Source organism: Denticeps clupeoides, chromosome 4 (assembly GCF_900700375.1).
Source record: "Denticeps clupeoides chromosome 4, fDenClu1.1, whole genome shotgun sequence".
Lineage (NCBI taxonomy): Eukaryota > Metazoa > Chordata > Actinopteri > Clupeiformes > Denticipitidae > Denticeps > Denticeps clupeoides.
In genome coordinates, this window is record NC_041710.1 from 31,209,149 (window position 1) to 31,234,401 (window position 25,253).

Sequence of the window (25,253 nt, forward strand, 5' to 3'; positions counted from 1 at the left end):
GACACCTGTAAGTAATTAGCCGCCGGGGCGGCGCTGCGGCCTGGGGAACGCGGCAGGAACCAGCCTGGCCACAGCTACGGTCGGATACGGATACGGAGAAATGGGCCTAGGCGCACGCGGCCACGCATTGACCAGAGGCGTGGACCTTCACCAGCCTCCATCATCACGAAGCATCCTATCAATACTTCGCATTGCCAAAAGAGACGCTGGTGGCATCAGGTGGGCGTGGACCGAAGTGGTTAAGTGTCTTGCTCAGGGACACAATGGTAGTAAGTGGGGTTTGAACCTGGGTCTTCTGGTTCACAGGCGAGTGTGTTACCCACTAAGCAACATCATTGTACAGAGTGAACCATTTATATGGATACACCTTAATAAAATGGGAATGGTTGGTGACATTGAACACATTTTATAAGTGGTCAGAAACTTGTAAATAACTCATGAAAGAATAAAGTTACGTTTCTTGTGAAATTAGCAATAAATTTGATGTGTCACATGACCCTCTTCTTATTGAAAAGACTAAAGTGGGATCCAAGATGGCCGACTTCAAAATGGCCGCTACGGTCACCACCCATCTTGAAAAGTTTGCCCCCTCACATATACTAATGTGCCACAAACAGGACGTTAATGTCACCATTTTATTAAGGTGTATCCATATAAATAGCCCACCCTGTAGTATAAATGGATTATTTTCTTGTATTAACGCAGAAGAACATCACAGTCGCATGCCGCACGGGCATAATGCTACAAACCAGAATGACCGCCAACGCAGCTGGAATAACTACGGACGAGCACAAATAGAACCGTGAGCGTCGGTCTGCCAACTACCCCACACGGACACGTTTACGTGAATCCACATAGGACAGAAGGAGAAAAAAGCGGATTTGGTGGATGTGGAAATAATAATAATGTGGAAAATAAAATACAGCATTGGGGTGTAGAAGGGCGCAGGACCACCGCACTCGCTTCATCACGCCCTTCACAAAAAGCCGGACTCCAGGGCTCCGGCGCTGCCCGGAAAACAAGCCCCGCCTTACGGGTGTCCGGACTGGTAATGTCGTCCCCTTCTCCCATTCGGCGGCCGATGGGAAATTTGGAGCGGCGCGCCCCACCTGCATGCTGGGACACCTGCGCCCCGCTCGCGTTAATTTGGCCAACGCATGCGCTCCCTCGGACCCGCAATTACCCCGGCAAACACTGCGGGAGACGCTCGGCGCGCCGTTCATATTTACGCTCATCTGCATACAGAGTGCAGATAATAAACTCGACCCGGACCCTCCGCACACACAACGGCAGGGGGCGCGCGGTGAGACGGGCACGCACACACACACACACACACACACACACACACACACACACACACACACACACACACACACACTTATCTGTGAGTAGTTAATGGAAGACATGAATGAATAAATACAAAACTATTCCCAAAATCTTCATTTATTAGACTATTCGTTTTTTCCCCCTTGACTTTCCTACTAATGATCAGCGAAATGTCCGAATTTCCACAGAAATCTCCTCACGTCTGGCCACGCCACACCCAGCCGGAACCTCCTTCCTTTGGTGATGGCTCTGTGGCCCATCGGGCTGCGACCAGGGGTCCGGGCTGGGTTCAGTGGGGGCCCTTCCCAGAGTGACAGAAGAGCCCTCCATAAGGGAGGCCGGTACCTAACGCCGCCCAAATTCAGCAGCTGGTCCGCATACAGGGGGGCAGTGGTGGCCTAGCGGGTAAGAAAGCGGCCCCGTAATCAGAAGGTTGCCGGTTCGCATCTTGAGCCGCCAAGGTGCCACTGAGCAAAGTACCGTCCCCACACGCTGTCATGGCCGCCCACTGCTCACCAAGGGTGATGGGTTCAATGCAGAGGACATGTTTCACTGTGTGCACCGTGTGCTGTGCATCACAATGACAATCACTTCAATCACTTCACTTTCACAACGACGGAACCGGTCCACCGGTGGCCTGCCAGTCCACCACTGCCACATCCACAAAAAAAAAGTAGACAAAAGGCACCGCCGCACTCCAGCAGCTCAATACCACATCAAAACCCGGGAGTCCACACACGGGACACACGCGATTAAACCACACGCGGGCGTGACTGACAGCTTCCACGCGGCTTCCACAACTTCCCGGCAGCTTCCGCGGAGACCGGAAAGTGACACTTCGTCGACGTCTGGCTCCGCAGAGACGCCGAGCCGCTCCGACTCGCGGAGTAAAATTCCTGCCGCTCCCGCCGCCAATAAACAAAATGAAGTCACCCAAACAAAGAAAAGCGCGTTTATATTTGAAAGCGCCGGGAGGAAAAGGCGACTGTGGCGTCGCGCTCCGGGAATCCCGACTGGCGACATCTTGACGTTTTTTAAAAATGGCTTTCACTTGTTTCCGATACCTGCGATGCGGCGGCTCCCCGAAGACGAGAAATTGTCCTATTTTACACCCAACCCGTTGCACCAGCTCACCGGCGGAATAAAAATGTCGCGACGTGCGACAGAGGTAATTTGGACGGGCCGCGCGGTGACGGCGGGTCGCGCACTAAGCGCTCCGCTCAGAAGCGAGACGTGTTCCGCCGGTGAAGGCGTTTCAGGCGCGGCGCCCCTCCGGGGGAACTCGTTTTGTGTGTTTTTATTGAAGTCTGCACCGAGCGCCCAAACGCACTGACAAGGGCCCCTGCGGGCGCCTGTCTTCACCTCGGAACTGTGAGACGGAGTGACGAGGATCCCTCTGCGCGCTCAATTATACACACACACACACACACACACACACACCAAAAAGCCAAACCCGGGCAGAAAGCGGGGCTCCCAGCGGACGCCCGCTCCGCTCCGGTCTCTGCAGGAACAGCTGACAGCGCCGACCCCCGCCCCCACGCGGCTGTTACCATGGCGTCTCCGGGGAAACGCCCCTCTCCCTCCCGCCTTCACCTCCCATCATCGCGGAGGCCGGCGGGGGGCGCTGTGGGGCGGGCCTGCCCCCGGGACTCCCTGGCAGGGGGCGGGGTCCGGTAATTTAATCGGGGGACACAGCTGCGCAAACAGGAGTAGCGAGGAATGGCGGCCGAATCGGCCCGGGGGTCACACATTCTGCCCCGGCTGCAGCGCCCCCTGCCGGACTCCGACCTCAGCATTCGTTGGGCTGCGATAGGTTGAACGTGTGTTGTTATTCTGCCATATGCTGATTGGTGGGATTGGTTGCGTTTTAAAGTGAAGGTTCCAGTTGATGTCTTTAAGCTCCGCCCCCTCCAAGCTCCGTTCATTGCGATGCTGGCAAAGTAGTAGTGGCCATTTGGAAGGATTAGTACAAGGAACACACACACACACACACACACACACACACACACACACACACACACACACACAGACGGAAAGCCTACGTGCTGTGCGAGTTATAACTCCCAACTCCACCTTTTATGTATTCACCACCACTGATTAAAACCCCCTCCCTAGTACTACACGTTTACACTTCATTACAGCTACAGCGCTCTGTTAAATATATATATATTTTAAAAAATAAGATATTTGCCTTAAGTACAGCTGTTCGTGACTGTTCTTCTGTGACTAGAAACGTCGGCTAATTAGCTGTAGCGTCCCCTGCTTAGCTTGCGCTAACTGGCGCTTTCTTGTTTGCTAATAGTCACTGTCTTCCAGGCGCGTATGGAAGATGCTGCATACGCTGCTCATGGCTGCATCTTAAAACGATACATCTGCTGGGCCAACACTGTCTACCGAGCCGCACTTGGTGCATTACAAGAGCGGCCCTGCGGCATTCTGGGAGGAAGGCGGGAAAAGGACGGAGGCACATAAATCTCGCGACTAACTGCTGCGAAAACAAAGGCCCGATTAGTTGGGTAAACAGACAAACAGAACGGGCTCGTCTACGAGTCTCTGGACCCGGACGGAAGTAGCAGGCGATTTCGGAGGGACAGGTGGAGGAAGAGAGAAGGCGGCTGGTTTGCCGGGCGATTTCGGAGGGACAGGTGGAGGAGGAGAGAGGGCGGTCGGTTTGCCGGGTGAATTCGGAGGGACAGGTGGAGGAAGAGAGAGGGCGGTCGGTTTGCCGGGCGATTTCGGAGGGACAGGTGGAGGAAGAGAGAGGGCGGCCGGTTTGCCGGGTGATTTCGGAGGGACAGGTGGAGGAGGAGAGAGGGCGGCCGGTTTGCCGGGCGAATTCGGAGGGACAGGTGGAGGAAGAGAGAGGGCGGTCGGTTTGCCGGGCGAATTCGGAGGGACAGGTGGAGGAGGAGAGAGGGCGGCCGGCTTGCCGGGTGAATTCGGAGGGACAGGTGGAGGAGGAGAGAGGGCGGCCGGCTTGCCGGGTGAATTCGGAGGGACAGGTGGAGGAGGAGAGAGGGCGGCCGGTTTGCCGGGGGCAGTGGAGGATGTGGTAAATGGAGCAAATGGAAGACACAGGCAGTTTGCAGGATAGATTGAGTTGCTTTTTAAAAAGCACTCAGAAAAACGATATGCGTAGGCGAGGGGGGGGGGGGGGGGGTTCACTGGATATTAAAGTGAGCGGCGAGGGGGGGGGGGCACAATGGAACGTCGCCCATTTCGGCTGCTCCAAGGTCGCTATGGTCCGAGGCGGACTTTTCTCCAGATCCATTTCCTCCCCGCAGACACCTCTCTCTCTCTCTCTCTCTCTCTCTCTCGCTCGCCCCTCCACCCCCCTCGTTCTCTGCTGGTCCAGTGATTCAGTGCCGTGCATTAAGAGCAATTCACCTGCCTCCGGCGTCCCAGCGGCACGGTTCCCCCGGGGAAACCAGGTGGAGCAGAAAAAAAAAAAGGTTCCACATATGGTAAAGTCAAGCTGCTCGGAGGCTGGCGGAGTCTGCCGAGGGAAGAGCTGCTCCTAAACGCCCAGCTGGCGCCTGGAGAAGGGCTCCCGCCTTACTGCACCTCCGTGCCGCGCCGCGCCGCTCGGAGAGAGCAGGCCAGCCATTTTACGTCCCTGCCCGCGGCCCCTCCCCGCCGACGGTTCTGTATCCAATTGAACATTTGGTCTTCCACTGCTGGTTCCTCCATCTGGCCCTCGTCCCTGCGGAACGGGAAAGGTGCTGCCTAAGCCCCGTCCAAGTGGGGGGGGGGACTGCCTACCTAACTTACACGGCCCAGTCAACTAGATCAGGTACGGCGCCAGCGGCACACACACACACACACACACACACCGACGCCGCACCGACGCTCTTCGGCTCTTTCAGGATGACAAAGCCCAGAAAGCCCGGATTTGTTCTGCGGCTCCTCTGCCGAGGAGCTCAGGCTGCTTCCCAGATCAGAACGCTACCTGCAGGTACCGCGCAGATCCGCCGGTGATCGCACGCGCCCAGGGGGACACCTCGCCGACTACATATTTATAAAACACGCCGGGACGTCCGGGCCACCGTCCTCGTCCGGGTGGCCAAATGCGTGTCAGTAATTGAACTGGTTGGACGTAACGGGGCTCGGACGCAACGCTGTTTGTCCCCCGCTCTTCGCTGGCCCCTTTACGTGAGCACATGCGCGTCCGTAATTAATCAAAAGCGCTGGAATATGCGAGCGGCAATTTCCACCTAATGGCCCTTACAGGGATTAGGTCCCCAAAGCGAGTCTCTTTGTCTCCGAAACGAGCCGGATTCATTTCCCTCTTTATGCATGGCGGCCACGGCGTGTGAGCGAGTCGGCGTTACGGATCCGAGGGCGCTCACGTCCGGGCTCAATCACAAATCTGTGACGCCTTCATGAACGATACAAAACTCTTGGGCCGAACCCGCATTTTTCTGACCTTGACCTTGAAATTCTTTTATCCAGTTTATTAAAAGTGTGAACACAGCACAAATATCATAGACTTTTTCGGATAAAAACGTTGTCTAGAGTGGACATACAATGTTACCAGTCAATTCAAGTCAATATTTTACTTCATATATATATAAATTCTTTTTAACAAATTTCACATTTCCACCTTTCCATCTGTTGATGGAAACTAAAAATGTTCAAAATTAGAAACGCATACCGAAATGATGGTCCACGGGAGATTTTGTGTAATACTGGGCTCTTTATGAACATTTGCCCGTATTTCCGTGCCCTTCAGTGGGATGTGTTGGCGTTCCTCGCGGACACCGTGCGTGTGTGTGTGTGTGTGTGTGTGTGTCAGACAGACTGCACTGTCTGCTGTTTTCACTTTTCAATCAGCAGATAAATTAGGGCCGGGCAGCCTGGCTCTCCGGCCGATCGATGATGTTCATCAATTAAACACTGAGCTGCAGTGGCACATGCTGCAGAGGACCGCACAAGCGCCCAACACGCTACCTGCATACTGTCAGCGCTGGTGCACGCTGGGTAATACCCCCTCCAGCACATATACATCGCCACACCTCTACAATTTGGCAACACCGCATCCCTCCCACAGACACTTCACACAATCGTCTGGAAAAGGGGTTTAGACGCTGGAGCTGCTTACGTGATCGAGACTGACTGATTAGTTATTACCAAATTACCAAATTATTACCAAATTGACGAATTTGAGTCCTGAGGTTGCACCATGGTCCCAAATAATGCACTTTATGGACAGACTGACAGAAAACATCCTCGCACTACAATAAGGGACGGGTGTGTGAGACAGTGTGATGCTCTTCCAGAACCAGACGACGTATCGCTGACGGCTTTTAGTGACAGGGCAGCTTGGTCTAAATGGCACCCATGTCCCTTTAAAGTGTCTCTCTCTCTTCCACTCGCTCTCCGTTTCTCCGAAGGCTCCTAAGTGCAGCATCTTGTTTCAGTAATTCAGCCAGGACACAGACAGCCAGGGGAGCGTGCCGATCGATTCCTCCCTCTCCAGCCCCTCCATGTTGCTGGAAGATTTCAGGAGGGAATTCTCCTTTGCTCGGTAAGACAGCATTATCTGGAGCTATGCTCTCACCTTAAGGTCAAAGATTCATTTAAAGCAGGAAGCGGAAGCTAAAGCACAGGAACAGGGCCGGGTCTAGTTTTATGAAGACATTTTTACCGAGGTGTGTGTGCTCGAGTGCGTCATAAAAAAACCCCCAAAAAAACACACACGTCCAGACGGAGCCAGCGGATGTAAACCACTGACAACATATTGCTATTTCACCACAGGCATTTGAATACTTTCTTCTTCATTTGTAAGCAGAAATGGAGGCGAGGTGGTGCTGGTGAGCACTGGTGAGCCAGGCAGTCAGACATGAGGTCAAAGGTCAAGTTCAGGTGCTCAGAAACAGTTTTATTTTAGATGGCTCCTGACCTCGTTTGTTGTCATTACATAATGTCCTCCGGTATTAATAAATGAACCTTTTATTCATCTTTGATTGGTTAGCAACGTTATTCAGCAGCAGGACGTCAGGTTACCTTGTGACCGCATAGATTTAAAACAGACATACTCCCTGGAGCCAATCAGAGTGACCTGTGATGTAAAGATTATTCAATAACTATGTTTTAATAAGAATAATCTGGGCCTCCTGTCAAACCCTAGGAGTGTGGAAGGAATCCTTTAAAGACCAGAAGACCCGGGTTTGAATCCCACTTACTACCATTGTGTCCCTGAGCAAGACACTTAACCCTAAGTTGCTCCAGGGGGGGACTGTCCCTGTAACTACTGATTGTAAGTCGCTCTGGATAAGGGCGTCTGGTAAATGCTGTAAATGTAAATGTAAATGTAAAGAAAATGTCTCCAGGATCAATATTTGTCCTGTTTGTATTGAAACGTCTCGCTTTATATTAAATTTAAATAAAACTCAAGGGTTAAAAGCTGCATTAAAGGAGACTGCCCGTGTTGGTAAAGATCCAAGAGAAGAAGATTACGGTGAGGTTCTGCTGTACAGATGTAACATGGGGACGCTGGGACGGGTCGTTTCCTGTGCTGTAAGCCCAGTGGAAACAGACAATAATAACGCAATAACGCGCGTCCCCGAGCGCCAGGCGGCTGCTTCCCTCTAAATGACTTCACTTGTTTGTCTTCCAGCCCTGCGTCTGCTCCAGCGAACATCTCACACGTCCAGCAGCACTGTGGCGAGGCGCCGCGCAAATATGCCGGTCAGAGACATGACTGTCCTGACCAATTACAGCAGCGCAGCGCTCAAACTCTTTATATTTAGTGTCGTGACCGAGTACAGAAAAGGCAGAACATCGAGGACATCGCCTTCGCCATGACCAGCAACGTCTCGCCAGGCAACGAGAGAGAGAGAGAGAAAGTGGCGTAGAGAGGGGAAAAAACGGAATAACGGAGACAAAGAAAAAGAGTTGGTGAGGAAGAAAGCGAGGGAAGATGAGGGGAAGAGAGAGAGAGAGAGATCTGTGATTTTTTTTCTCCCTCGTCCCCAGAGACCTCCCTTGATGCCAAGCATTCATCATGCAGCCTCTAATATCAGTTATTCAGAGGCTCCTCTGCTTACAGCGGAATTAATTTTGGCTTTAATTACTCTCATCGGCAGAATGCTGATGAAGACTCGGGACGCGGCAGACTGGGACCTGGGCCTCATTCCACTGCTTTAATTTCAGCCAATTCCACACGGAGACACCGGCAAACAACTGGCAGCCCGGCCGGGGGGGCACACAGGGGGACAGAGACACACACTACGCCCTAACACACACGCACACAGAAATGTGGGGTGAGACGTCAGGTGAATGACTATTAACTACATAAATAAATCTGAAATATTTTTCCAGTTAACTACAGCTGTATCGATCTATATATTGACAAAAGGCAAAAAATAATCTCTTACTCGGTCCTCACTAATAGACAAATGCACGCAGATACAAGCTCTTCCTATCAGTAGACTGTGAACGTTAAAGAATGTTGAAGCCCCATGTCGGCCTGCTCTCGCATTAATGAGGGGTACGAGGGGCCAGTGTTGTTTACAGCAGGACCAGGTCAGCACTTTGGGCTCTAATGTCGCGCGTATTCTCTACCGTCTGCTGAATGTCACGCTCTTACAGTTTCAAAAAGGCAGGTCAACCTGTTTACTGCAGCTTTTTTTTTTTTTATTGGGGACTTTTTTTATGGGACTGTCACAACAAGTGACAGTCCCATAAGGATGCCCAGAATAAGAATTTAACCCGCATACTCACAACCAGGTATGCAAATTGCTTGTTCGGTACCAGTAGATCATGATGATAGCGGAACGTCGCATTGCTCTCTGTTTTACTCTTTACTGCTTATTACTAGAAAAAACACATACAGTGCATCCAAAAAGTATTACCAGCGCATCACTTTTTCCACATTTTGTTCGAACCACAACGCCCCATGATGAGAATGTGAAAAATAGTTTACTTGAGGTTTTGGAAAATTGTTTCCTCCAAATGTGATGCCTGCCATTTACACCAAAGAGTTCAATCTTTGTCTCATCAGACCAGAAAATTATGGTCTGAGAGAGACCTTCAGGTGCCATTTGGAAAGCTTCATGCAGGCTGCCATGGGCCTTTTACTAAGGAGTGGTTCCGTCTGGCCACTATACCACACAGGCCTGATTGGTGGATTGCTGCAGAGATGATAGTCCTTCAAGAAGGTTCCACAGAGGACCTCTGGAGCTCTGACAGAGTGACCATCAGGTTCTTGGTCACCTCCTTGACTAAGGCCTTTCTCTCCACCTTCTCTTAGGTGGCCGGCCAGCTCTAAGAAGAGTCCTGGTGTTTTTGAAATTCTTCCACTTACGGATGATTGAGGCCACTGTGCTTATTGGGACCTTCAAAGCAGCAGAAATGTTTCTGTAACCTTCCCCAGATTTGTACCTGGAGACAATCCTGTCTCGAAGGTCTACAGACAATCTTGCTTGTTTTATGCTCTGACACGAAATGTCAACTGTGGGACTGTATATATTTGAGCTTCATGGCAAAGGCTGTAAATACTTACTATACATGTGTTGAAGGTCTGTAACCTTTAACCCCAGATCGGAGTTCATTCGGACCCTTTATTATTTAATGACAACTAATTTGCATATGAAACATTAGTTATAGTACTAGGTTTTTAGGAAGAATGTGTGGACCCAACATGCATCACATATTTACATTCCCATTGGAAGTTCTCTCCCACTTTGGTATACTGATACTGGTCTGATCAGCTTTCTCTATATCTGATCTCTGATGAAGGCTTGTAGAGTGTCTTTAAAGCATCTGAGGAATGGATAAAAGCTGAGAAGGGACACTGTATCGCTGCTGAAGGGTGAAATAACAGGGAGGGAAGAGAAGTCAGCGAGCCCAACACAGTGGCATCACATGGCCCGCTGTGATGTGTGTGAACGCCTCTGGATAATTACACAAAGCACACACCAACTGCTTATGAAATGGAATAAACACACCATGTCACCTTAGTCTTATGAAATTAACATGTATACAACAGCACACAGAAAGCAAGATGTGTGTGTTCGGGAGGTGAGCAATGACGGGTGGATGGATAGGACCTGTGTGTGTGAGTGTGTGTTCGTTTCAGATGGTGGGAGGGAGGGATGGGGTCACCCCTCCAACAGCGATGAGCCTGTGGGTCAGGAATGCTAAAGCTAATTAATATTTCCTAATGATAATCATCATTACACCATAAGCACCTTTCCCTGAAGTGGGCCGACTTCAGCACAGAGTCACACAACTACTGTCATTACAACAGCAAAAACGCTGCAAAATCGCTCTTTTAATGATGGTCGCTGCCTGTAATTACAACTATCTTCAATTAACGTTTTTATGTCGGGCATCACTCACACTCAACATAAAAACACGGCCATTAAAACCACGGGGCTACAGGAATCATTTATCAGAAATGTTTCAAATTAAATCAAACTCTACCTGACCCTCCGACCCTCCCTGTAGTTTGTGTGTTTATAGTAGTTTATACCCCCCCAACAGCAGGGTTCTGGAAAGTTCTTTAGTCTGAAGACCTGTCCGGTAAAACGATTAGCATATATTCCATACAGTCCTGGAAAATTTCTTTTGAAGTTTAATGTCTTTTTTAAAAAGAACTAGATGGAGAAACCAAAGTATGAGCAGAAGTTTCAAGTTTCAGTGTGAAATGAATTGTATTTCATTGATTTAAAAAAAAAAAAAAAAAGTCTATATTTTCTGATTCTAAGACCAGGCCAGCAGTTTTCCTGTAAGTCGGCCTGCCATCGCCTAGTCTTACGAGCCCTCCTCCATGTTCTTCCACCAGAAGCGGGTGCCCTGTCCTCCTGGTCCATGAGCCGGGGCTTCCCACCAGCCGCCACCTCATTTAATATAACTGTCAGCACTGGCATATCACAAGCCATTATCTGCCTCTTCCACGTTCATTACTGCAGCTAATGATCTGTTGTCCTCTCGGTCCCCCATTGAAAGAGGACTACATTAAAAGTCTCTTACTAAGTTAATTAGTAATTATAAACGTTAAAGATTAATCAGTGGAAGAGTGGCTTAAGGTTTGCGTCTCCAGGCGCTGGGGCGGGTGGAGGGGGGGTTAGACAAAAGAGTCGCGTCGCCCCCGATGTTCCAAATGAACTCTGACGTTCAGGATGGAATGAGAGACCGGGAGGGGGAGAGGAGGAATCCTGTCATCTGAGCACGTGCGACATACCAGAAGGTCCCATACTTCACTTAAACAAGGCAGACCACGGCGCGCATGCACGCGCACACACACACACACACACACACACACACACACACACACACACAAGCTCGGTAACATTAAAACTGCATCAGAACAAAAAGACGCAGCACAACCACTCACTGTCCACACCCGCCACTTATTTTGTGAGGAGCTTAAACTCAGCAACCATAAAGAACATATTTTATTCATTTTTAAATATAGAAAAATCAGCTATATGTAGATATATTGTAAAGAGGGTACAGAACACACACACAAAAATAAAAATGACAGAAATGTCATTTCTGCCTCACTGGAATGGAAAAAGACGCGTGAGGAGGACATTCAGTTGACATTAAAAAATAAAATCCAAAAAAATCTTGGTCTGGCATTATGGTCTGTGTGTGTTTGTGATGACACTGGTACCGGACAGACAGGTTATAAATGTCACTCATCCCACCCGGCTGTGGAGGACGTTCAGGTTTCCTTCATCTCTTCTCATGTGTCTCCACGGAGCAAAACACAAACTTAATAAGGAAAAAGGTGGCAGCTGTGTTGGGAGAAGAAGTGGAGTGTGTGTGTGTGTGTGTGTGTGTAGGGGGGGGGGGGGGGGGGGGGTAGCAGCTACTTGCCCGCAGCACCTGAAACCCATTACAGATCTCTGGAACATTCTGCAGGGCACGCTGGCACTGGCCAGAGGGCATCGTAAAGCCTCTCGCTGAGGGCGGCCAATCAGCAGCCGTGGCACCGGCCAAGCCCCAGGGGCCGACAAGGTGAAGAACAGCAGACGTGTGTGTGTGTGTGTGTTTCATCTTTTGCCGTTCAGCACAGTGTTCTGCGATATAAACGATATAAATGGCTTTTTAGTGCCGGGCCAGGTGAGTTCATACATTCTTCAAACACACACACACACACACACACTGTGTGTTTACATGCAAGTATCTATTCTGTGGGGGTCTGTGTGTGTATGGGCAGGCTATAGTGGACAGATGGTGGCTTGTCTCTAGTGTGTGCCTGTGGGAGAGAGAGAGAGAGGGATAGAGAGGGATAGAGAGAAGAGGGAGAGAGAGCTGTTGACCTTGCCTCAGCCTTCCACCCAACCTGGCAGCGTTCCGCACCAAAAGCGCATCTAGCCCTGGTCTGCAAACTGTATTATCAAAAATGTGCACGCACTCGCACACACACACACACACACACACACACACACACACAGTCTTCAGAAAAAAAACAAACATATTTCATGACAAGTGGGTAGAGTTTAACGGTCTTGGTTGATAACATTGTTAGCATTAAAACAGTCTCTCTTATTATTGTGTCATGTTTATGAGCTGTCAGTACCAGTGTCGGGATGTGTGTGTGTGTGTGTGTGTGTGTGTGTGTTGTGCTTATTCATCTCATGTTTAGCCTGATATCAGCTGTCAGCGCGGCTGTTGTGTCGAACTCTGAATGCTGTGCGGTGACGAGTGATGTTTGCCGGTCACTCGGTTCATCTCTTGCGCAGAGCCCCACACGGCCCCCTCGGAGGGGTGACCTTTTCGGGGTGTGCTCAGAAATGTCTGTTTGCTCTGGAGCCCCCAGCCCTCCCAGGTCCTGTGCCTGAGGTGGGAGGGGCCTGGAATCAGCGGTGTTGAGCGCATCTTTAATTGTGACTCAACACATGCTGGGAACGGGTTACCAGAAGCCGTCACTAAAGCAGAGCTGTCAAGAGACATCAAACCCACTAGAAATTGTGAAGAAAAATGAGTCTTGGAAGACAAGCACAACATGAATGTTAATCCCATGGAGAAAATAAAAGTGAAATGATAAAGAAATGAAAATAATTCATGCAGTGATAGCAAGTTTATGCTATGGAAATGGTGTAAGGAACACACCAATGAGGGGCAGTGGTGGCATAGCGGTAATCAGAAGGTTGCCGGGTCGGTTCCCGGTCCGCCTCTCGTGGCTGCCCACTGCTCACCAAGGGTGGTGGTTAAAAGCAGAGGACACATTTCGTTGTTTCCCCGTGTGCTGTGCTGCAGGGTTTCACAATCACACAATCACTTTCACGAGTTTGCGGCGTTGACTTGGGCTCCAAATTCTCCAGATCTCAAAGCAAGCCTAGTCCATGGAGAGGCTATTTCACACCTGTCTTTCACAAAGATCTGAAGCTGACATCATGATGGCAAGACGCACCAGCATGGGTTCAGGAGGTCAAAGGTGTGTTGTATTTGTATAGGTGTTAACATTTACAGTGTGTTGCTTCGGTGTTGGTGAATGTGGGGATAGAGTGGGGATAAAACTCTACACGTGTGTACGTGTGTGTGTGTGTCCTCTGCGTGTGTCTAGGCATGTTTTAGAGCACGTACAGTTTCGTTTGTATGTAAGAGTGTGTGGAGCAGGAAGGTGTGTGTAATTGCTCATTAACGGCAGCACACTTGAGTGAGCAGGAGGTGAGTGTGCTAACGAACACGGAGGTGTTATTAATCACCAATTAATAACCGTGGAAATGCTCCCAACCCTGCCTGTCGCCTCTCTGAGGTGGGGGAGGAGAAGGGGTCTGCCATGTCCGCCAGATGAATTTCTCAAATTCCTCAAAACCGCTGTACCTCCTCAACCCTGTACGATCACCAAAGCCACAGATGGAAAAACTACATTTGCTAAAATTAAGACAAAACATTTAAATTTGTGCTTTAATGTAGAATATTGCTGTTGCGTTTTTTTTTACGAGCACATTAGCCACCTTTGGAGGTTAAAGTATTTTGGCCAACGCAGTCATAACCGCACGTCCAGATTACCGTAGCACCCTCCTTTCAGGTCTTCACGCTAGCTACACTACCTACCGTTCAAGAGTGCAGTAAAAACTCCAGCCGAGTATCTGCATTCCTGTGGAGAGGAACTACTGGGTTCATTAACCAAACACTGTCGCTTTAAAAGCACAATTAATTATCAGAAAAACCTTTCTCATTCATTTATGATTCTGCTTGTACGTAAATGTTTAAATGATTAAACTTTTGACCTGTATATCGAGTTGTTTATGTCTGTTCTAAATGACATATTTCACTGTAGTGCGGTGAATATATGCAGTTGTGTGTAATATTCCGTATCACACACACACGCCATATGTCTGCTATATCCCAGTCCTCCGGTGTAACATTAGCTGCTATGGATGCTCCCCCTTCCATCCCAGGCAGAAGCAGGTTGTGTGTTAACCAAGAAGGGTGCCAACACTGAGGCAGGATCTCTGGTCAGCGCGCGGTCAATCCCCCACCCGGGGCTGTTCTCATGTCAAAAGCAAAGTGATGCCAGGCAATCAAATATTTTCCCTTTCTCTGACCTCCACGCCATCGTCTACGGCACCAGCGCTCCCGTACGCGCTCTCTGCCCGGCGCAGTGCAGGGCGCGGTTGCCAGGAGGCGGCCCGTGGGTGGTGGGCTGGGCGGGAGCGGTGCAGCATGGCGCAGGGTGGCGCAGGGCACCGGGCCTCGCGCTCCTCTCCTGCGCGGTAACGGCCCACGGAGCCGCTTCACGCAGAGCGGCCAGCTGTACAGCAAATGTGCCGCCCTCCGACTCCGCTCGAAAAGCCGCGCCCGGCCAAGTGACCCGCACCCCCGCGGTCCCCCCGAACCGCCCCCTCAACGCCGCGGCCCGCCGGAGCCCCTCCGCGCCTTGGCTGATCCGCGGCCCCTGTCACCGGACCAAAAGCGCTGCCTGGTAGAGGTCACCCCCAAAATGGGCTTTCTGGAAATTTCCCCGGCCTTGTTGGTGTTTACAGATGTCCTTCAGAGTTAAAAAGCGGGCGGGGTCTCGCGCATCAGGGCTCTTTAAATCCAGCCGCGGCTTTCGGACGCAGCGGGGCGGAGGAGGGGAAAACAGGTTCCCATGGAGCTCCGAGGGTCAGGGGTCACGCTGCTGTCAGAGAAGAACATTCTGAAGTGATGTCTTGCTGGCGAAACCCGACCGCTTATCTGTCAGAGAGGCCTTCACATTCTTCTCCACAACTCATACCGGGGCTTCGGTCATTATCTCCCGGTTCCACCGACACGCCCAGGAGCTGTCTGCATATTCCTATTCTAATAAACCACAAAATCAACTCTGAACTCTGTTTAAAGGACAAGCAGATCCGTAAACCCACACCTTCAACGGACAGGAAAAGATGCGACAGCTTTGATGGCGCTGGCGGCAGCTGAGATGGAGTAAATCCCCTCCCCCCCCCGGCCCGGTCGGAGCGCCATGCCAGCAAACTCCGAGCGCAGGAGCGGGCCAGCTGCCTTCTGCTCCGCTGTAAAATTGCTCCTTGGTCGGTGGCGATATCGGGGTTTTTTTCCCCCGCCTTGATAGGAGCATCACATCAGGTCCCCGAACAGAGCGGCCAGCTGTACCGCGAACGCGGGCGGGGTCCATCTGGCCCTCGCGGGGCGGGGCCTTCATCTCGGGGCACGCTGGGTGGCTGGCGCGCTCCGACCGCTCCGTCTGATTATCATGTTAAATGTTCCGCCGCCTCCCCGGTCCGGGCCCCCGTGCTCGTGCATCAAGACGTGCTGGCGCCCGACGCGGCGCAGCGCGGCGTCCAGGTCGGGTCGGCTGCGGGTTGGACGCTCGGCTATAAATAGCGCCGTCGGTGTGCGTCGGTGACGGCGGCCCTAAAGAGAGCAGCGTCTGCCCCATTACCTACGCTAATAACGGCGACAGCTGAGCGCGGATGACCCCGCACAGCCTCCCCTCTCCGCCACAGATGGCCATTAAAAGGGCCGAGTGTCCCCTTTTCAGGGGAGAAGGTATTTAGAGCTTTTTCCAAATGAGGACTTTTTTTTTTTTTTTTTTTTCCGGCACTTTCTTGGCTCGAACTGGCCGTGCGGCAATCGCCGGCCGGTCCAGTTTTAACCCCCATTGTCATTGAGGGACTGCGGCGGGATGGCCGTGCCTGGCCTGGTTATTAGGCCCGTGCCGATCGGCGCCGACTCCCAACAATTTCATATGCAAATATTCCCTTTAATATCGCTGGGATCACTTCCACAGAAGCATCCGGAGACGCGGGCTCAACTCGCCAAGCCTGAAGAAAGTTCTCTTTTATACAAGGAAATACACTACAGTGCAAGGTGTCCAAGACACAAGGAATTCTGATCTTAACCCTGAACATCGTCGTGCCGGATCTACTGAAGGTTCTGAACCTTAATGCTAAGAGCAGCTGACCGGAGCCCAGAAGAAAGCAACTAGTGAGTCTAGACCTCAAATGACAGGTACACAATCAAAAGAGTTCTAGCAGCACGCACACACACACACACACACACACACACACACGTAGTCGGGTTTTAAGAAATCACGCGCACTCCACTGCCACCCACACCCACACAAACAGGGGTAGAAAAATTCCATCTGAGCCTGTTTATGCAACACGAAGGCGCTCCTGAAAGAATCGCCCGCCGTGTTTAAATTTGCCGACACCGCCTCGGCGCACGTCCCAAACAGAGAGGCGGTTTGGTTCCAGATCAATGCGCCGCGCTCCCACGGAAGAAAGCAGATAATGCCGCGTAATGAAAGACCCACCAAACAAGCAGAATAAATGAATGAATAAAGGTGGCGGGTCTGGAATGCAGACACCCACGTACCGCTGGCGGTGGAGACGCGTCTGTTTGAATTTCGAATTTCCTTTCAATTATTCCACCTGAATACAAATGCGGCGAAAACAAGTAGAGACGGCGTGTAAGGCTCGCATCCTGCGATGCCACGGGGTATCAGCCAAACATGCACCCAGAATGTAAAAAAGGCCAAGGAGTTGGATTCCTGGTGTTTGTCCAGGGTTTTAAGATACGTTTTGTTGCCACAGAGGTTCTCATTTCTGGCACATTCTGATGTGCTTTTAATGGCAAAACATTCTACTTATGTTTTGTAGGGTGGTAACACGCTCGCCTGTGAACCAGAAGACTCAGGTTCTAATCCCACTTACTACCATTGTGTCCCTGAGCAAGACACTTAACCCTGAGTGTCTCCAGGGAGGGGGCTGTCCCTGTAACTACTGATTGTGTCTCTGGAAAAGGATGTGTGATAAATGCCGTAAATGTAAATGTATCATCACGGTGTCAGTTCAACACCCGGCACAGGCTTGATGTGCTGCTCAGTTCATCCCTCAAAATTACAATATGAGCTCGACTCATATTTTGACTACTTGTTACACTGAACGGCACACTGTGAAATCCTTGGTGAGCTTTTATGGTCAAATATGTTCAAACAAAAGCAAGTCAGTGAAAGCAAGACTGATTTATAGATGATGCATTCAATGGTAGAACATCTGAATAATGAAGAACTCAGCTACTGGATAAGGGTGAGTGGTGATCAGTGTGGGGTCACCAAGATGAGGCTTGTTTGCTGACTGCAACCAAAAATCTGACGGCCAAGCAGCGTGATTTAAAAAAAAAAAAAACAAACGGAGCTCATCTGGGACATGTTCTACTTCCCCTATTGTCCTCCTATCCAGGAAGGGTGTCAAGAATGTTTCAATGTGCCTGTGAATTCCTTTTTCTGCGTGGCCATGAGTGTGTGGGAATTTTTACACTGTTACAATGTGTGTAACATCCATCCATGCTGACCACCCACATGCAGGTTACTTCAGGGCAGCACCATAAAATAAGCACATATGTGGCAAGAATAATACTGCATTCCTTCAGATAACAGGGAGAACTGAGGCTAAACTACTCTACAAGCTACCATGATAAATAATTACTTATTAATTTACATACAATACATACAGTTTTTGGCCTGCCTTTTAATTTCATCTCTTTTAAACTTGCCCTGGAGCAGAAACCACCCTTGTCCCCGAACAGAATTAATTTCTTCAAACATTTAAGGAAGGCAAACAAAATATCTGTTTGAATCAAAATCTAAAATGAACAGCATTCTAATATTTTTTGTTTTAATTGGTGGCTTTTTTTAAAGTTGTGTCCAAGGTCAACTCTGTAAGATTTTTACAAAATTTTAATTTAAACAGTAATAAGTTATGTATAGTTAATGAGCCCCCCAGATTCATGTCTTGGTATTAAAACTGCATAGGCAAGGGTAAACTTTCTATAATTTGTTTTGATAAATTCATGAAATGTAATTAAATCCAAATTACAGTCTAAAACCAAACCAATTGTAAAATTATAGCTGAATTGTTTGCACTTTGAATATCTTTAAGATAAAATACCACCACATAAAAAAAAACTATAAAACACTATAACTATGCCATGAAATAAAAAAACATGAGATCTTAAGAATTTGACAAAGTGTTGTTTTTTCCACCCAATATATGCTGATAGAGGTGACAAAACTCAAATTATCACTTTTTTTAGTTTAAAAAAGTAACTTAATCTCATTTTAATTCAGGAATTCTTATCCGGGATAAGGGTGTTGTCTGATCCAGGGCCATTGTACAAGTCCAAACTTTCAGAAATAGTATATAGTGTATCGTTTATAGTATGAGTGACACTTACCAAGCATGTGATTGGCCACATGAACCTGAATGTCCCACTCACTGTAGAAGACCATCTGACATTTGATGCACTGGTAGGTCTTCTTCTAGGTGCAGAAAGATTTTTGGAATGATCAATCATTTCGAATTGCTGCGATAGACCATTGATCAACCTGAAACCATACGTACATGCCCCCTCACCTCTTCACTTTGTGATGGGCTCCCTCTGGGCAGCGGGGACACCTGGGGGGTCCTGAGCTGGCCCTCGCCCGCCGCATCCCGGTGCACTGTTTGCACGTGGGCCTGCAGCTCTCCCTCGGACTCGAACTTCACGCCGCAGCTTGAGCAGCGGGCCTTGGCCACGGCCGCCGATGACGTGGAGGAAGATGAGGATGAAGAGGAGATGCCTTTGCTCTTGGCCTCGCCGGGACTGAGACTCTCCCCCTGGCCCCACGGCGGGGCGGTGGACGCGGGCGCAGTACTCAGCCCCTGCTGCTGCTGCTGCTGCTGCTGCTGCTGCTGCTTGGCGCCGTTGAGGGCGGGGCTGGAACTCTTGCTGCCCGCGGCGCTGACGCAGGCGGCGCACAGCCCGTACGGCAGGCCGTTGATGTCCAGCTTCACCAGGTCCTGCTTGGAGCGGAACTCCTTCAGGCAGGAGGCGCACTTGAAGAGTTTATGGTGCTGCTGGTGCTGGCCGGGCTGGTGGTGCAGGGCGTGGCGGGCGGGAGGGTGGCTGTTGGTCTTCTGCATGTGGAAGGTGCCGTGGATCTTCAGCTCCAGGGTGGAGGTGACCGTCTGCATGCACACCACGCAGCGGAAGCCCGTCAGGGAGTTGCGCAGGTCCGGGTGCATCTGACAGTGCTCCAGGAAGTCCTCCTCGCTGTGCAGCGGCATCTTGCAGATCCGGCAGCTGCCCGTGTCCAGGCTCTTGCTGTGGGTGACCTTGTGCTCGGTCAGCGTGAGCAGCGAGGGGAAGCGCTCCCCGCAGATGGGGCACATGTAGTGCTTGACGGGGCCCAGGTGGGTCTGCATGTGCTCCCGGAGGCCGGCCTCGGAGAAGAAGGTGCGGGAGCAGACGTTGCACTTGTGGCTGCCTTTGATCATCTCGGCCTTCCTCTTGTGAATGGCGCTGTCGCCGGGGCGGATGTTGTGGTCCCGGAGCTGGTGGTTGGTCAGGAGCGATTCCATGGTGTAGGAGGCCCCGCAGATGTCGCAGCTGTACATGACCTCGGAGGTGTCCACGTCTTCCTCGCTGCCGTCGTGGCTGTTGTGGGACTCGCCGGCTGCCGCCCCGCCGTGGCTGTTGTTCAGGAGGCCCTGCGTCTCGCCGTCCTCTTTGCCGGCTGCGTCGCCGGCGCCGTTTGTCCCGCAGTTCTGGGACTTCCCCTCAAACACGCAGTGCTTCTCGCGCAGGTGTCTCTCCAGAAGGACGATGGCATGGAAGGCCTTGCTGCAGAAGCAGCAGTTGTACTTCTTGCTGTGGGTGGTGATGTGGCACTGGAGCTCCACCTCGGTCCCGAACGACTCTCCACAGAAGATGCACCTGTGAGCATGGCCCTGGCTCTCCAGGTGGCTGTGCTTCACGTGCAGCTGCAGGTCTGCCTCGTGCCGGAAGTCCCTGTTACAGGACGTACAGCGATACACCTTCTTCTCGTTGCTGTGCTTGACCGCCAGGTGAAGCTGTGTGGAGACCTTGGAGTCAAAAACCTCCTGGCAGAGAGTGCAGCGGAAGAACACAAAGGTGTGCATGTCCAGCAGGTGCTTCTGAAGATCATCTACCGACGTGAACTGCTTGTCGCAGCTCTCGCAGATGTAGTAGGTAGAGGTGATGGTGAAGTGGACGGTCACATGTTTGAGCAGGGACTCCTGACTGGGGAAGTCCTTGTTGCACTGGGGACAGGTGAGCTGGGGCAGTACTCCGTCTAAATGGGTCTTGAGGTGTGTTTGGAAAAGGTCCAGGCTGGTGTATTTGGCACCACACTGGTTGCAGATGAACTCGCTTGCTGAGCGAGAAGAGGAGCCACCATGTTTGAGAAAGGGCTGGTCGATGGACATAGGAGAAGATGGACTTAGTGCTCTGTGGGGACGCTTTCCGTTGTTGATGTAGTTCAGCGCCAGAGGGATGTTCTTATGGTTCTCCTTGATGTGCTTGTTCAGCTTCAGAACACTGTTGAAGATGGGCGAGTTGGTGCAGTAGGAGCAGGAGTACACCTCCACTATGGGGTCCTTGGAGCTGACGGCCAACGGAGAGTCAAAGCGCAAGCTGCCCGTGTCGCAGTGGGTCTGCCGCACGTGCTCCTCAAGCGTGGCCTCGGTTAGAAATCCCATGAAGCACTGGGGACAGAAGAAAGCGTTGCTTTCCTTGGCAACAGGACTGGGGAATCCATGGGAGCAGCGGATGTGCTCCTGCAAAGCGTTGAGGTCGCCCAGGATCTCCGGGCAGAAGTTGCACTGAAGAAGGGCGTCAGACTGGCTGGCCAGCAAGGCCGAGGGCTCCTCTGCGTGGTGAACCTGCTTCAGGTGCTCATTCAGGTTGAAAAGAGAGGGAAGCACCTCCAAGCAGAAGTGACAGGTGTGGGCCTGCTCAGGCTTGTCCAGGTGGATGGTCTTTAGGTGGATCTGCAGAACTGCCAGGCTGGAGAAGGCCTGTTTGCTGCAGTAAATGCAACTGTAGGAGAGTTTTGGCTGCTTGGCTGCCCTCCCCGCGCCATCCGAAGAGCGCTGGCCCGCCCTCTTCCTCCTCCCACGCGCTTTAGGAACGGGCGGAGCCGCGTCCACCATCGTGGAGCTGTCCACGGAGAGATTGGAGTCCGGGGTAGTACTGGACACAGAAGTGTAACCTACGGTGAGCAGGGACGGGCTGTTGCTGTGGTTACTGGACTCGGGAAGCTGGTGCGCGTCCATGTGCGAGTACATCTCCTCCACCGAGGGGAAGTGCTCGGAGCAGACCGCGCAGGTGTGTCCCTTTCGGTCACGCCCATGGGCTTGATCGATATGACTGAGCAGGGTCCCTTCGTCCCCGAACGGCTCGTGGCAGTAGATGCACTGCAGGCCGGGTCCCAGCGCCCCCTCGTCGGACGGGGAGCACTCCGGGTGGCACTCGGCGATGTGCCGCTGCAGCTCCTCGGGAACGTCGAAGCCCTCCTCGCAGCGGCTGCACTTGCGCGTCTCCCTCAGCTTCCAGTCGTCGGCGCGGGAGATGCCGGCGCCCTCCTTCCCGCGCTCGTGCACCTGCATGTGGCTGTGGAGGGAACTGGGGGACAGGAAGCCGCGGCGGCACACAGAGCATTTGTGCGGCTTGTTGGTGGCGTGGGTCTTCATGTGGATCTTCAGGTGGTCGCTGCGGGAAAATGCCGAATCGCACTCGCCGCAGTGGTATTTCTTGTCGCCGGTGTGCAGCTTGACGTGCCGGTCTCGGCTGCGCTTGTGCTTGAACAGGCGGCTGCAGAAGGTGCAGCTGAAGGGGAGTTTGTCGCTGTGGCCCTGCTCGTGGCGCTTCAGGAAGCTGAGGCGGCTGAACGACTTGTCACAAAACTGGCACGGGTACGGCAGGCCAGAGCCCCCTTCCTCTTCACCAAAATCATCCTCATCAACTTGGCCTGGAGATGCCTGGTCTTTACTGGAGGGTGAAGATGCTGGCCAGGAACATGAAGGGTCATCCTCAAGGTCACCAGCATCTGTATGAAAAAAAACCCACAGACCTGCAGATTATAACTCATGTTTGAAATTACTAGATCCAATGAGTGGAACGGAATAAAGCATCAAAATTTTTTTTTTTTTTCTGAATTAACGATTTCGCTTGATGAAGATGCAGGCAACCAGCCTGAATTCATTTTATATCCATGAAGCCTGCCGTACTGGTTGGCTTGACCACATTTGAGCAGGGGTTCAGGGGTGGGGGGTTGTTGGCGACGCATCTCTCTCCCATTGTCTCGAATCCAATCCAAAATTAAACTGAATTAATCAAAACACATTGGGCATGCTACTATACCAAAGCTTTTAACAAAGCTAAATGGGATTTTTATTTCAGATGGAAAAAATCAGAGCAGATTATTTTTTTTCTCACATGGATTCATTACGCTTCCATAGAACTCCACTTATGTTCAAATTAGTACCATTTTTATTATTTGTCAAAGTATTGTTTTTCCATTGAATAAAGTCAAGCACACGTTGCCTTTAATTTGCCACACTACTTTAAACTTTTCATCTTGAGATGTGCTTACTACAAACAATGCCTCTCTTTGGGTGTCGTTTTAAGAAAGTTACATTTGAATAAGTCATTTAGTGCGTAATTAAGGCGGAGAAGGAAGAACGAGAAAATGAAAATGCTTTTACCACAATTAACCTTGTATGTGGCCATGTAATTACTAGACCTGCTGGGACCGAAAAAGCAATCGCTGACATTTCCACCCAGGGCTGGTCTACAAGCAGCTTTAAGATGGACGCCCCACGTGAGGTGAATGAGAACATTTCCATTATTCCTCAACAATCACTTCAACTGTTTCGGCAAATAACAGACCTTAATATGACCCGGTGCAAGACAAAGAGATTATAATAATTAGAATTACATTGTTTTTCTTTCTTTCTTTCTTTTTTTTAACCCTCTTTTTCTGAGTTTTACTTCAGGAAGGCATGAATCATGATGAGCGCAGGCATATTTCTGGCAACCAGAGGACAAATTACAAGCAGCGGTGAAAGGTGCTTCTGGAAGAACAGTGTGGCTGCGTTCAACACTGTCTGCGAGAGCTCCGCTCAACGTGAGAAGGGAAAAAAGGGAAATTAAAAATGCATGTAAAAGTGCCACGGTGACAGTTCATCAAAGCTAGTGCTGATCTGTCAGGGAGGGCTGGGCCGGTCTACAGTAAGACGCTGGCATCCTGGCAGCCGCTCGGCACGGCCTGTGCCAGGGCCTGTGCCAGCAAGAGAGGATGCCCCGCCAGGTAGCTCCAAGGACGGACAGGTGCGGGCCCTGACCTCGGTAAACTGGACAACTGTCAGAAAAAGCCCCTCCCCAACGCCGCCCTCCGCGCCAACTTTATCTAAAGGAACCGTCTGCAGATTGAAACAGGAAGCTCGTGACTCTGCCGCGGGAGAGGGGGCCGCCTTCCAGGAGGTCAGGAGGTTGCTGGACACTTCTTCCTCGGCCGACTCCGAAGTGCGCTGAGCTTCCGCGTGGAAGCGAATCATGACGCTCCCTACCCTTTGGAAAAATGTGAGTCAGATTGGAGAACAGGAAAAACAAGGGGAAACGGCGGAGATTTATGGGTCAGAAGAGGGAAAATTGAATTCTGGACGTCTGGAGGTGCCCTCTCTCTGAAGAGGGTGCGGGGGAAATGTCCTATCTGCAGGAAACAGAAGGGGTCAGGGGGTCGCACCTCTATTTCTTCAGGGCGCTGAAAGGACGGCCCTGGCACGGCGCCCGCCCCGCCCGGCCTCGCCAGAGTGGGGTTCACGGACACGGCTGCTGCAGTCCCGCTCTTTTTAACGGCTAGAAGAGCGCCGGTTTGTAGAACGCGCTCGTGCACGGGTTCTAAACATGGCCATCTCCTTTCTCCATCTCCAAACAACAAAAAGAGTCCTGAATGAAGTAGATCTGTCTCACCGCCAGGTCCCGTTCTCGGCGTACACAGACACCGAGAAGTGTGCGAGCGCCCGTGGACGAGAGCGCCGTGGCCTCGGGGGACCTCGGAGGAAAGAGACGGCGTCTGGTTTTCATTTTTTCCTCGCCGTGTTTTTCCCTCCTCCGCTCGAGAGGGAGAAATGGCTGCGGCCCAGCGGCCTGAGTAAACACCAGCGCCGCCACGTTTCCAGCGGCCCGCGGGTCGGGGCCGGAGCGCGCCGGCCCTGTCTGAGCCTCGGCCAGAGGGGATGCAGGAGCCTGACAACCGACACCCTGCAGCGGAAGGGCGACCTTTGTTGGGCTGCCAAGGCCTTCCTGAGCCCCCCCACCCCCCGAAACCAGAGGCCTGTCAGAGGCCAGGAGAAAGAGCTCCATCTTGAAGCTCCTCCCCCTCCCGCCTTCTTTCCTTTGCTGCTTCTCGGCTGCTCCTCTTTTTCTTTTTAATATTTGTAGGCCAGAACAAAGCAGCACATTTGCCAGGCCGCTCTGGGACAGCTGGGGACATCTGTTTACTGCAAGACTTTGGCAGGACAGAGTTCACCAGTGAGGACGAGTGTCAGACATCGATATTCTGCTAAGAGACTTGTGGAAATTCCTATGAACTGAGGAGTGCATCTTTTTTTTTACTTACACACACACACACAGACACACAGACACACACACACACACACCTTTAGAAAGTAGAA

The 25,253-nt window shown here is 51.3% G+C and overlaps 1 protein-coding gene across 9 annotated transcripts in view; it reads right to left on the bottom strand.

Annotated features, from left to right (window-relative positions):
• LOC114788215 (zinc finger protein 521-like) overlaps positions 1–25,253 on the bottom strand; it is an 83,344-nt gene that overhangs the window by 18,965 nt on the left and 39,126 nt on the right. For 5 of the 9 annotated variants that reach the window (XM_028976545.1, XM_028976544.1, XM_028976539.1 and 2 more), the window contains exons 4-5: positions 19,137–22,624; positions 18,970–19,054 (exon numbers count right to left, since the gene is read on the bottom strand). In XM_028976545.1, the coding sequence (XP_028832378.1) occupies positions 18,970–19,054; positions 19,137–22,268 (3,217 nt within the window). In that variant the 5' untranslated portion in view covers positions 22,269–22,624. The remainder of the gene's footprint in view (positions 1–18,969; positions 19,055–19,136; positions 22,625–25,253) is intronic. The other 4 variants (XM_028976543.1, XM_028976541.1, XM_028976542.1 and 1 more) reach the window with 2 other exon arrangements.